Source organism: Megalops cyprinoides, chromosome 7 (genome assembly GCF_013368585.1).
Source record: "Megalops cyprinoides isolate fMegCyp1 chromosome 7, fMegCyp1.pri, whole genome shotgun sequence".
Classification (NCBI taxonomy): domain Eukaryota; kingdom Metazoa; phylum Chordata; class Actinopteri; order Elopiformes; family Megalopidae; genus Megalops; species Megalops cyprinoides.
This window is the reverse complement of record NC_050589.1, coordinates 4,012,347-4,026,704: the sequence shown is the minus strand read 5'-3', so window position 1 is coordinate 4,026,704 and position 14,358 is coordinate 4,012,347. Positions and strand designations below refer to the sequence as shown.

Sequence of the window (14,358 nt, the reverse complement as noted above, 5' to 3'; positions counted from 1 at the left end):
GATTCGGCTATCAATCGGTGAGGGAAATTCTCTTTGTTTCTGGAGGAGCAATGTGCTACATTCAGAACTGTTCTTATCTAATATCCTGTTAGGTTAGCTGCATTTCCTGTCTCCAGGGCCCAGCTGAGAGAAAGGGGGGAAGGCTGGTGGAGGAGCTCATTTCACCACGATTGAATTTAACATGAATCCATGCCTGTCAGGTCACCTGTGCACCATAAGAATATCTCATCAGGGTAGCCATGCTGACATGCCAGCGTGGCAACCAGCATTTCTGTGTCTACTACGGAGTGTTATACATTATTTGCCTGGTGATGTATGCTACCATCCCTGTGCAAAGCGTCCTTCTGGCCGCGGCTCTGTTCGAGGAGGACATACACGTCTTCACGTTCACCTCTCGGACCGTCCGGAGGGGAAGTCCAGGGCTCCGTCTGACTTCCTCTCTGGGTCTGATTAACGCTGTTGTAGAGCACAGTCCCCTGTGATATCAATCTCAACGCTCGTGTCCCAGCCAAAGTTCATGAACATCAATGCTTATCCCCCCCCCCCACAAGCCCACCCCACCCTATACTTTCTTTTTGTTTGCCTCTGTCAGTGTATTCTCCTCTCACTGTAGGATTATTTGGCAAGTCTTTTTATTTCCTCGCAAGGGGAAGGTGTGGAACGGCAGGGAGGATGCTGGGATATCTTACACATCATAACTGCTATTAATGCAGTTTGCTTGAAACTGCTCATTGCTCGGCAGAGAATTTGTCAAGAATTTTCTCACTTTGCAATTAGTTGCTACGGCCAAAAAAAAAAAAAAAATGGAACTGCACGTTCTGTTTGTGGCATTGTAAATACCCATGTAGTTCCACCCTGGCAGTGCCGTTTGCTGACTTTGATCCAGATCTGAAGCCTTCCATCCTGGCCCTACCTTTCTGGGTGCGGTCAGAGCCTCTGGGAAAGGGCCTTTATTGATCTTGTTACTGCTGGCGCACACATTGCTAACCTCTGAAGCACCCTTACCCAAACCTGCAAACTCCACACACCTGACCATGACCTGCTTGACTCATGTTTAACCCGCCTGAGGGGACCTGAGAGATGTCCTTCTGTCTGCCTCCCCAGTACAGTGTAAGGAAGTTATGGGTTTTTTGGGGGGGGGGGGGGCAAGGCGAGGGGTGTGTCCGAGTGGGGGGTGAGGGTAAGGGGCGGGGTGCCTCACCGCTCCGTTTCACAATTGCTAACATGTGCAACTGCTTTTCCAACGAGAGGTGTTTCTGTGACGTCAGGAGGACAGAAAGGTAAATAAATAAACAATAGCATGTGTTTTTTTTCTGTTGCACTTCATTTAAGATGCTATAAATCACAGCTACACCTGGAGATGGAGTGTTTGCAGGCCTGTGCCTCATTAGAGCTGCAGCAGACCTTCGGCTACCTCTCAAGGTACGCCTGTGTGGAGTCAGGAGCAACCCCCCCCCCCCCCCCCCCCCCCCACCCCACCCCCCCCCCCCCCCCCCACCCAAAAACTAAGCTGTTTCCCATCTGTTAATAAAACATGTACAATACCTGTATTTTTGGTCCCAACAGGCTACAGACAAGTAATCTCTGACTTTAACCTGCGCAAAAAAAAGAACCCCCTTTTTTGGCTGGGGGATAGTTTTGCTCCATTCCTGGTTAGTTTTCTGTGACTGTTTTCGCACATGAAGCAAAGGCCTGGTCTGTATCATTGTGGACCATTTAGCACATAAACTGCTGCAGCGGCAGTAGCCCTTGTTCCAGTGGCTGTTTTACAGCGGTTTCTGATGGTATGTTTAACGCTGTTTTACAGCGCTTTCTGATGGTATGTTTAACGCTGTTTTACAGCGCTTTCTGATGGTATGTTTAACGCTGTTTTACAGCGCTTTCTGATGGTATGTTTAACGCTGTTTTACAGTGCTTTCTGATGGTATGTTTAACGCTGTTTTGCAGAGCTGTAGTATTATGTATATTAGCCCTCCCATGCAAGGTGAAAACACTTTCCCTTTAAGATCAGTTGCTGTAGTATTTCTGATTATCTGGAACAAGACAATACAACGTTCAATCTTATAAACAGCTTGTTCAGGTGTGCTATACAGTCTGGGCGTTACACAGACCAAAAGATAAAGCTGCTTTGCTATCTGCAATGAGAGGAAAAATATTTGAAAACAAAAAGCAGAACAGCACAAAAGAGGGAAACACTTTGCATTTGAAAGGTGGACCTCTTGGTTTGTAACTTTGGTCGTTAGCCTCGCCGAGAAGTGCGTCATTATTTTTACACCGCGCAGATAGAGGGGCAGTTGTTTCAAAGCAAGCAGCGTGCGCGCTAACTGACATAACAGTTTAGCCACAACTGCCTGAGACCAGCAGCGGGGAGGAGGGAAGCTGTAACCAGGCAGCCGTCACATACCAGGCGGGAGCGCGAGTGGCTGGGAGGCGAGTGTGGCGCCCCTCCGCACCCCTCCACACCTCCACTGACTCTCTCTTTCCACGGTCCCTCTCTAAATACTGCTCGCTTCACACCTAACAGCACACCTCGCCGTCGCACGCTCAGAAACCTCCACCGCTTAGAACGCGCGAGCCAATCACTGGCACCGATGTGTGAAGCAAGCAAAAAAAAAAAAAAAATCCCTTGGTGATCCGTGCCGTGCCAAACCATTCTCGCTTTCATGGGTTTTCCCAAACGTGTGATTTTTTTGGGGATGTTTTATGTGCCTTTTCTTTTTCTTCCAATTCCCTCTGCTTATAGAATGGCTATCCGGTCCTCGGATGTCTGTAGCGCTTAAGCGCGATCATAAGAGTGAAGGGAAGGGGTCAAAGGTCAGCGCTGGACAGTCTCATTATGACCTGTAATTAGAGTAAACCGCGTCTCTGAGTCTCTGCTGTCACGACCCGGGAGGATCTGCTACCGATATCAGCTTCACCAGGATGAGAAATTAGACCTTTTTAAAAACCCAGGCTGTAAGTTTTCAACTTTAATTACAAGTCAAATAACTCCTCTTCTCGGTGTTCTGTTCAAACTCTGAAACAGCAGGGAGAGGACTCGCTAGCAGGGGTGGGCTGTTGGCAATACAAGGCTACTGTCTGGGATTTCTTGCCTTCTAACATACAATAATCAGAACAGAGTCCTTAACAGTGCTGCGTTTTCAAGGAGCTGCTTATTTACCTAGTTCTTCGTTGTCCCCCAGTCTAGTGGCCAGAGAAATCCACCATTGCACAAACAGATGATGTCCTCTGAATTCATGCCAAAGCAGCAAACTACCTTGGATGTGAAAAATGCGTTCTGTGAAATCTTACACAATGATGGACGTCCTGACCATGATTGCATGGCAACTGCGCTTTAAGTTTAAAAAAATGCACGTGCAGCAGGGTTCGACTTCCCTTTTAACTTTTTGAAGTATGCGCTGTTTTGATCAGAATAAATCCTAATGTGTCTAAATAATCAAAAGCTGAAAGATTTACATAATATCACAAAAAGTTTTTAAAACTTAAATGTGCCCTACATGCATCGTGTATGTGCTACACTGTTTTGACATACCAGTCACTATGTTGTGAGGAAAAAAGATTATCTTCATTGCTTTTGGTAATAGTCATAAAACTTTTGGATCTTCAGTATTTAGCTTGCTGAAATATTTTTGCATATCTTGGACCACATATTGAGAAATATGATATTTAATGAGTCATGTCTCTTCAAGAGTGTAATTATGGTTTACAGATTCTTTCAGGCTGAAGCAGAATTATTATTATTTAAAGAAAGATGAAATCTCTTTACAACTGAAAGATGATTGGATCAAGTAAGTCGTTTATAGAACAAATGTTATGTGGTTGCGTTAGTTTTCAGTTTAAATAAGGCAGCCATTGGATGAGCGGTAGGTCTGTGTTGTGCTGTGAGTTTGGGTCCTCATAGTAATGTAGTTAATGAGCTTTCCACCTATCCTGTGCTTTTATTCGGTCTTACAATGAGGCCCTCTCCGCCTCCTCCATGTCTGTCAGCGCCTGGTAACCCTAAACCGCCCTCTTGCTTGGCCACGCAGTAGCCCGGGGGTATCAAAGGGTGATCAATATGTGTTGGAGAAAGTCAGGCCACAGTGAGAGGGACTGCTGTTCAGACCTTCCTCCACTTCTCCAACTGTTTCCGAGGAGTGACGGGGGTTAGGATCTCCTATAATGGAACAGGGCTCCTCCCCATGTGAACATAGATGAGCTCACTGCTGACACATATGCGTGCGCACAGACACAGACACACACATACACACACACATGTAACACAATTTTCATTTAAAGGTGCATTAAGGTTGTGTGTGCTAACTGTTAATGCTAAACCATTTAAGATTAAGGGTAGCCCCTGGCTTATTAGTGACAAGGTCACTTGGTATTTCATTTCATTTAATGTATTCAAGGAATACGTCTTTTGTGTTGTGCATTTAAAAACATTGAGAATTCATATTCATATTTTTGGTTAATGTAAAACTTTTTTTTTATTTACAATTCATTATTAAGTAAACGTATTGTTATTTAACATTTAAGATCTGGTCTTTTGAGTGTTATTAAGATATTCACAAGGTTTATGAGTATTAGTACAGCATTTCATATGGTTAAAGGAGATTGAAGTAAAGACACCGAGTAACATAACAGTTTATTTAGCACAGATTAAAGACATATAGGATACACACATTAGAAGGGGAGACACAAAACTATTAAGACATTGTTGTTTGGGTTAGTAAAAGAACCCAGGAGCGCCCATAGTACCAAGTTAAAGGCCTACGGGTTGCTACACACACATGCAAATGCACACAGACATATATGTGCACACATACACGCACACACATACACACAAACATATATATGCGCACAAACGTACACATGTACACACACACACACAAACATATGTGCTCACGCACACACACAGAGCAGAGTCCGTCATGCCAGCACGTGTGTGTGTACCGAGGGCGGAGAAGGCCAGACAGGTCGCTCGCAGCTGGAACTAACCTGTCTGCACCTCTTTTCACGTGCTCTGAAAGCGCGTTTATTTTCACATGTGCTCACACTCAGGCTTTCACAGGGATTTCAGCGCGCTGGTCTGCCCGACACTGCCAGCACAAGCCTTCCTGCTCCACGTCATTTCTCCCCACCTCAACCAAACTCCGCAGCCAAAACAATATGAAAGTACGTTCTCGCCAGGGGTGCTCAAGAAAGTAGCAAACGCATAGCAGAGCGAGTGAAGGATGCTTTGTGCAGAATATTTACTGCTGTTGCGTATGTGAACGTGGAACAGGTGCTGAACATCCTTTCAGGGGCTCTATGTTTATGTTTGTGTGTGTGTCTTTGGCAGGTCTTGGATAACATGGGCAATGTGAAGTTCTGCATGGACTCCAGCCTGGAAGGCAGTGGGAGCTGGCTGAAATACGTGCGCACCGCCCCTTCCTTTGAGGAACAGAACCTGGCAGTGTGTCACCTGACCGGGGATCAGGTGAGCCGCGGTTTCCTCCGTCATCTCCTCTCACAGCTCTGACACACTTCCCGCCCTGTCGCACTGCGCGGTTGAGCGTGGCGCAAGAGCAGCGCAGATGACACAGGAGTGTCAGCAAGGTGAAAACCGGGTTATCCTGTTGTCCTGATAAAAACGGTAGCTCTGACTCATTGTACAGACCGCTGTTTACACAAGCTGATGAGCAAAGGATGTGTCTATTGTAGGCCCAAGGCTGTGACTTTGTCTGTCGTAGGAAGTGATTCACAAGGGAAGCACAGTCAAAGAATGACACTGCCGCATCTTGTAATCAATGAGTTCCCTGGAAGCTGCCTGTTCCGGCCATTGAAACTCCGAGTGGAAATCCAAACTGTCTGTTAGATAAAGCTCTCCTGCAATACACTGGGATGAGTCTTCAGATGTTCTGTCACTGTGCAGCTGACGTGACCTCAGAGGCGTTACAGCTAAATATTCAACCTCAGGCAACCTCAAAAGGATGTGTCTGCAGGAAAAAAAAATAGAGTACAAAGCCAGAGTGCGTCTTCAATCTCTGTCAAGAAGCGCTGTCTGTTCGATTTAGACATTGGTTCCCTGCTTCTCCGTAAATAGATAGTGTCAAAGGGGAAGGCTGTTCGCTTCCTTTGTTCTTGTGCGTCAGTTGTGTTCAAGACAGCTTCTGCTGGTGTGACTATTGATGTCTGAATCAGACACTTGAGATGTAAGCCCAACAAACAGAGAACAACAGAGAGGAATGCGCTCAAAGGCTGACAACCACCAATTGACCTCAAATACCAAAAATAATCCTTTTTCAGCAGTTTCTATTGATGTCCAACAAGAAAATATCATTGTTAGAATGGCCCTAAGCATAGGTGTTGGCCCAGTGTGCTGGCTGGTGGTCACTTTAGATGTTTTTGTGCTTTAGATTCTCTGCTTTGTTTGGTGTTTTGTTAAGTCTGGTGTTTTATGGGCAAGGGCTTATCATTTATTTACAAACACCTCACAATATGAAAATACATAATTTATCGAACTTTGTACTTTGCTGTTGTTTTCCGCCTACCTTACGTGTGAGTGTGTGGAAGTATGCACAAGTGTAGCCTCTTAATACAAAATTATTTATTTACTCATTTACTAATTCATAAATAATGGAATGACTTACTAAGGGGATACATGTTAAACCATGCATAATGTATCAAAAGTACAATATTTCAGTACAACTGAATACCATTTTTAGCCTCTTGATAAAATGCATCTTTTGTGCTGTTTTAAAATAAAAGGCAATGTAGAAAATGCACAATACTGGACAATTTTTATTTGAATAACTAACAATTTTTGAACAATATAAATCTGGTCTATTTTACCATTGACTCTTTTTTAACATCTTTTTTTAGTTGCCAAACATTGCCATACATTTTTTAATGTCATGCTAGCCAATGATGATGAGATTGAAGAACGACTAACTATAATGTGAGCTAATGGAGAGGGCAGTTAATGTGATGAGGAATTCAGAGAAACGTCAGCCTTGTGTATAAACCATCCCTCCTGAGGATGAGACGGCAGAGATAAAAGTGTGTTTTTCAGGCATCCTCAATCGGCCCTTCGTTCAGAAACCCCGTTAACCTCTGAATCCGCATCGTTTGCGTCTCAAGATGCACTTAAGCAGTTTGTCATAACAACAGAAGTACGTGGTGTGCTCCTGCCAACTCCTCCTGCACACCCACGGACACTGCTCAGAGCCAACCACCCTTAGCTGTGTTCTATCTGTCTCTGAAACGAGCCGTGATCAGGAAGGAGAGTCAGCAGTATGAACAAATGGGGTCTCGCTTCATGTTTTGTAGAAAACCTATGGGTAAGTCAATTCAGGGTGTGTGTGTGTATATGAGTGCTTGTGTGTGTGTGTGCGTGTGTGTGTGTGTGTGTGCATTTGGGTGCGTGTGTGTTTGCATGTTTGTTTGTGTGTGTGTTTGTGTTCCGTTTTAATGGGACAAGGACCTGGGCCAGCCACAGAGTTGAGTTTATCTCCTACCCTTTGCAGCATGATTCAACCAGCCTGCTTCTCAGACTCATTTCAAACATGCAGAACAAGAGGCTGAATTGAAATGCGCTGGTGCTCACAAATGATCACAAGATGACAAGTAGCTAATAGAGAGAGGAAAAAAAAGCAAGCTTCTTCACAGCTTCGAGGATCTGCTCAGTAATAATGGTGCATTCTGTTTTGGAGGAGTGGTATAAACAGCTTGCAGCTCAGACAAGGTGAACTCTGTCCCCCCTCTGTCACACTGTCATTGTCTGCTGTGTCAGGACTGGACAGCCCGAGTCCCGTTTGATCTCTCCCCTGCTTTATCACACGCGCGCCGTGATAAATAGCACCAGTGTGTGGAAACAGTGTCCGTCGGCCCTTTTGCACTGGATGCAGGGACAGTGGGGGATTATGCCGAGTCCTGGCATTGATGGATGACGCATCTGGCCCGGACACTTGAAAGCCCTGTCAGGAGGTCAAGATGTTTCTTTGAATCCTGTCAAAACTCAAAAGATTTACTGTAGAAACAACCCGCCACAATAATAAGGACAGCCCAAGAGAAACCGAAATTAGTTATGAGCCATTTGTCCCTCTTTGAGAGAGTCATTGTGCGACGCCTTGAAAGTCGAATGTGTAAGTTAAGTCGGAGCTTTTGTTTGGTTTGTGTTTGGTTTCCCCCTCTGTGTCAGTCTCTGCTGACGGGCAAAGCCAGGAGCCTAGGAGATTAGCACAGGGAGCTGAAGTACTGAAAACAATAGAAAATATCTCAAATTTATCACTGAGGCTGTTTGCGCTTCATTTAGGTCTTCAGTTCCCTTAATTTGTCTTATTTTTTTTCCCTTGGATTTGTTTATCTGTTGTGAAAGTACTAGCATGTTTAAAGCATAACTGTCTGTGAATAACTTTTTTTTTTTTTAAACTGAACTGGTGAAACTGAAGAAACTTGTCAAGGTGAAAGAGGTTTTGCAAGTGAATTGTTGAAATTATGTCAGACCACACTTGTGTTTGTGATTGTTGGCAATGCCATCAATGAAGATGGGTTTTATAATAATGAAGCAAAAGATCTGGACTGATTGTAATAAAATAATGATTTGTGTCACCATTTAATTTCGAGGAAACTACAAAGGGAAATGAGGAAATATTAAAACAGAAAGACACAACTAATAAAATGTAATTGATATGTGTGTAACTAAATAAAAGTAAAGTAACTGGCATGGAGGTCAACAGTTAAAATCCTACTTTAAAGAACGAACTTCATAATAAAGACGACTTAATTGAATATGTTAGTAGGTTTTCTTGCATGGAAATTATATACCTAAATTAAAAATGAATGTTATCGAAACAAATAACAAGACCATTAAAATACAGCTATGTACTATACAATTTTGTGCATCTGTATGAATATTATCAGCCTTTGTAATCTGTAATGAAATTTACAGTTTACACAATTTACAAGGTTGTATTTGTGATAACAAAATTAAGCTGAAACCAATTATTTTGAGAGTATCCAAATGTTTTATGTAATTGTTTACATCGTAAGCATAAATATGTGTGGACTTACACTAACTGCGAAAAGCAGCTGGTGAAAGACAACAAGTAAAAACAGGTGTAGAGATGTATGTATTAAACATAAACTAAAACACATTGGTCAGCAACATTCCAAAAGCCTATAAACCCGGCAAAATGGCGTGGGAGGTTATGCGATTTTTTTTTTTTTATCGGCCATGTATTTTTAAAATAAGTGTTTTATTATGCGATATAAATTTTTCATCAATAATAGATTAATCTAGTGGTCAGAGCGGATAGACGGTGCGGGGAGGGGTCTGTGTGTAGCAGATCAGTCAACCCTCTGGTTTTAGATAAGAGGGGAGGAGTGGCTGCCGGTTAACTCTCCGAGCTCTGAGGGGCAATAGGGAATCGCTAATGAGAAGAGCGCTCACCTCATCAAAGACGCGCTCAGACAGACTAGAGAGTTGAGGGTTCGGCTCGGGCGAGGACACTTCTGCGTCTGCCTCCTTTTCTCTCACTCCTGGCAAACAACTCCGGCTGCGCGGCCTGCCTCCCGGCAGCCAGGTTTCTCCTGTAATGATACTATGGGTTGTGTTGTGAACTCCACGGGGACAGAACTGCTATTCCAACTGGAAGCTCTAAGATCAACCGCTCAACTTTCCCAACTCCACCACCTTACGGAAAACAAAAAGGTCAGAGAAAGCGTGATTGCATACGTCGTGTTTCAGTTTCAGTGTTTTAACAATAATAACAATAAAATAATAATGATAATAATAATGATGATAATAATATTAGTATTAATACTGTAGGCTACACTTGGTTTTGTTCCTTAATCGTATACATTTTCACATTCGGTCATTTTTACGGCAATGGGCCTACCCTTGTAATACTGACATCTTCTGCGCTGTCACGATGTAAGGCCGATACAAAGTCTCTGGTGAAGTTATTCTAGTTTTATAATTCTTTCCTTGTCTTTTTTTTTTCTATCGGAGAATCCCATGTGTGAACGATTGGACGCCTGTAACTTGGTGCCGAGCGCCCCCCTGAGGGCGCAAATAACGTTGAAAATTGCGCTCTTGAGGATTGTTTAAACATTTCTTTCCTTTTAGAGATATATCAATTGCATTCTGGTTACAGTTTGTGGGAATTATTTGTAAGATATTTTACTTTAGCCTATCGTATATGTAGATATGTAAATTTTACAAGGATAAAGATAAAAGGTACATGTTTCATTTCGTGTTTATGAATCCACCTTTATTGTTTCCTAAACCTTGCATAATGATAATTACGATATTTATTTCATTCATGAATTGCCAAACTGGGTGTCGATTAGTGCGCACAAACTGTTTATGTGTTTATATGTGTTCGCTTCTGTCTTGCGGTTTGCAGTTAATTTTTTTTTTCGGTTTTGGACATGGTACGATTTTTATAAGCTTTTGTTTCCGACAAAAGAGTTGGTAAAAAAGGGGAATGTTACAATATCATTTTCGATATTTGTGTTAGAAATATACTGAACGAAATATAAAAGGAACAGTATTGTCATCGCTAAGCGCGATTTTGGTTTGTTCCGTTGATTTCTCTCCTTTTTTACAGGTAACAGTTTGTTCAAACATAGCCTACTGTTTGAATGGTCAGGTTCTGAAAAAAGTTATAGCCCATTTCAAATGCATGTGAAATAAATTAGATAAATCACAATAAAATCAATAAATTGCCTTTGACAATGCAACAATAAATAAATATGAGGCAAGCGCAAATTTTAGAATTTTAGAATTTGTTGTAAATTCCAAATTTTAAAACAGTTAATTTAGTAATATGCCTACAAGAAATGTTAAAGATTACTTAAATGACTTTAGTGAAATTGTGTTAATGTAATGTTATGTGTTAAGGTAATGTTATTTCTTAAAGTCGATTTCTGCTCATGATTCGCAGAATACGTCATTCATTATTAATTTTATTTCATTAATAATTATTTATTATTGACGTTACAGGGTTAAAATTAAAAATAAAAATAAAATATCATACCAGATGTAAAATTATAAATTATTTGGCAACGGTAATACTGAAAAATATTTAATATAATTATACGTGTTTTATATTAGCCCAATAAAAGTAATAGCAAGCATGACAAAGTGTTCTAGATAATAATAATAATAATAATAATAATAATAATAACAACAACAATAATAATAATAATAATAATAATAATAATAATAATAATCTCAACGTCTTTCTTTTGTATGTCCCAATGTAAAAAATGTATATAAGTGAGCGTAGTTGTAGTGCATAAGATTACTTACGCACAAGACTGACGTGTCAGCGCGAGGTCAGGAGATGGTTCTTGTTTCTTAAGGTAACCTTTCCCTCTCTCTGCTTTTTTATTTATTTATTTTTTACAGATTTATTATAAAGCTATTAGGGATATTGAAGTGGGGGAGGAGCTTCTGGTGTATATGAAGGACGGAGTTTTCCCGGAGGGATCCATGGCACCGAACCTCGAAGGTAAGATTAATGCGCATCATTAACGAATATTTTAAACAAACTCAAACGAACTTCATCAAGCGGCTCTGTAGGCTGCCGGTGGCAACCCCATTAGCAGAATCATCGCGGATACACTCCCAAACAAGCACGAAAACCGATCCCCAAAATACCATCTTGCTTGTGATAATTGCTGCAAATGACAAACTACGACAATTAGTTACCACCATCGATGACTTAAATGGATCTTGATTACAGCACTACTTGCAATTAACTATTTTGTGCTAACTGCCAGATATTGATATAGACTATAGGCCGATTTTGATATGCATGTTATCTACTCTAGTAGCAGAGTTATATCTAATACTGTATTTGAATGCTAATTCATACCCAGATTATTACTACATTATTAAAGTCAATTTTTTTCTCTCTCAAGAAAATGGCTTAATTAATTAGAAATTGTTCATCTGGTCTGCTGATGTTTATGCTAGTGTTTGTGTATGCAGCTGAATTATCGCGCTCACTCGAATTTCACTCACAGAAAACAAATATAGAAAGAATATGTACGTACCAAAATTAACCAAAAAATTATACATCAAACATATTTTTGTAAGTTTTTGTCTGGCTAAAATAGGAACAAAATTGAAAGTCGCTTTCTGAAATACAATTCTCTCTCCTGATTATCACATTATTATTATTATTATTATTATTATTATTATTATTATTCTGTCGTGTAGTTTTTACACAGGATTTTATGCATTGTTTGTATGCGTCTAAGGTCGTGTTTAGGCTTTCACAGGTACGATGGTGTACGTATGACCGTATTTCTAGGGATTTGGATCCAGCCTGAAGGAAACTTTATGCATATTAAACGATTAAAATGTTTTTTTCTGCAAGTTAATTAAAATTAAAATCAAAATTAAAATGACTTTTATTTATTTGTGTTTTAGTAATAGCAAGTAAGTATACTATTTTAGTCTTTTACATCATGAATCATGCATATTACGTGTTATATCAATATGGTATAAGCCAGAAAGTTTGATTAAAATCTTGATAGAAGGAAAATCATATAAAAACTAAGGGGGTCTAAATAAATAACTATCATAAGGACGTTTCGCCAATTCATAATTCGTCATTCTCACGTGAAAAAAAGACCTCAGGTTGCCGTTTTGTTTCAGTATATTTCACTGCAAGAACAATTAAGAACAGGTACACATCTAATGGCTGTGCTAGTTTAATCCCCTCTCTCAAAGCTAACGACGTCCTTAGATTTTGTGCAATGCGGCCAACAGTTTGTGGACACAGGAGCCTAGTTAAATGCTTACCAGAAGGATGACACTGTTGAACACAGCCCCCATCATATTCAAGCATATGATGGAGAGAGAAAGCCTGCCCTTTGTCCATTATGATGTTATACCTAAATGGTGATCCTGGCTCTTTTTAAGCTGTCCTGGGGAAACCTAGTCACAGTCTTCTGCGGCCCTGACTCTCTGGCCTGTTTTCAGTAAAGCGGGGTTGTCAGGTATACTATTTTGTTGTGCTTCCCCTGATTTGGGTGCAGAAGAAAAAATAAAACATGATTACATTTCACTTGTCATGGGCAATAAAAAGGGTCGAGACAGCACCGGGTTTTCGTGAGCCATACACATTTTCTTACGCACACAAAATGTTTGCTCAGAAAGATAGGTATCTTCAGATCTTAGAGCCAAAAATCTGAAGAGAGAGAGAGAGAGAGGGAGAGAGAAAGAAAGAGGGAGAGAGAGAAAGAGAGTCACAGCCCCTCCTCCTCCTCTCTATCGCTTATCGGAGTTGGAATTTGGAGCCGGGATTGGGGAGTCTCCCGAGACCTCACCCATGCTCGCAGATTAGTCACTAAACGGCACATAATTGTGTTCCCCTTACTTCTCTGAAAGAGCTATTAGTCTCTCATTTATTTTTTCTCTTACATTCCTCCTTTGTCCTGAGTGTTACTGATGGGACAAAAAGATAACGTGGCACAATTATTTCTAAGCCACCCCCTCCACCCCACCCCCACCCCTACACCCCACCCCCCCACCCCACCCCACACACACACACACACACACACACACAAACACACACGCACACCCCACCCTCCCATGACACAGTGTTTCTTTTTAAACAGTCAACAAGAGGCAAAAGTTTCCAATTAGTTTGCAAAAAGGCAGTTTGAACTGCAAAATGGATGCAATAGCAATCAGAGGGGGGTGTTTAGAATTTAGTGCAATTTTTGCATGATTTCATATGATTTCATGTGATTTCATCTCATTTATATTTAGTCATTTAGCAGGCGCTCTCATTCAAAGAAAGTTACATTGTGCAAATAAAAAGGCAGATTAACAGTAATATAGGGAGGAAAATTGTTCATAACAGAACTGAAACAGTTTAATTATACAGCTCCGTGCTACGATCAGCTCACTGTAATGCGCAGATGCCATAGTGAATGATTTGTGGCTGGAGACCTGTGGTCTGTGCTGCCGATCAGAGCTGGAGTGGAATAATCACTGACAGAGTCCTGACATCACACCCGTACAGCTTCTCCTTTACACAAATTCCACTTTAAATAGAAATGTTTAACCCGTAATAAAATCTCAATCTCTGCTTTCGAACCCTTTAAATGGAAACATTTATTCCCTCCTCAAAGCGTGGGATTCGGAGTCGTAAAAATACCTCCACACTGAGATGTTTCAAGTTTTGAATGGAACATTACCAATTTCTGCACGTTTAAAAAGCGGAATATGCCCGGCGCGCAGTGTGTGCAAGGCTGCAGAGGGGGTTTTATGGTTCCTTGCGGTGTCGGAGTCTGAGTTTCCTACGGCGGCCGCCCAGCTGGGTGACACAGGGGGGACCATGGGAGCCGGGTCACCCAGACGCGCTC

At 41.4% G+C, this 14,358-nt stretch overlaps 1 protein-coding gene across 6 annotated transcripts in view; it reads left to right on the top strand.

The window, feature by feature from the left end:
• The window catches only part of prdm16 (PR domain containing 16), a 197,863-nt gene that overhangs the window by 165,757 nt on the left and 17,748 nt on the right, over positions 1–14,358 (top strand). For 5 of the 6 annotated variants that reach the window (XM_036533391.1, XM_036533388.1, XM_036533387.1 and 2 more), the window contains exons 4-5: positions 5,327–5,464; positions 11,384–11,486. In XM_036533391.1, coding sequence (XP_036389284.1) covers positions 5,327–5,464; positions 11,384–11,486 — 241 coding nt within the window. Of the gene's footprint in view, positions 1–5,326; positions 5,465–9,324; positions 9,680–11,383; positions 11,487–14,358 lie in introns of those variants that run through there. The other variant, XM_036533390.1, reaches the window with a different exon arrangement.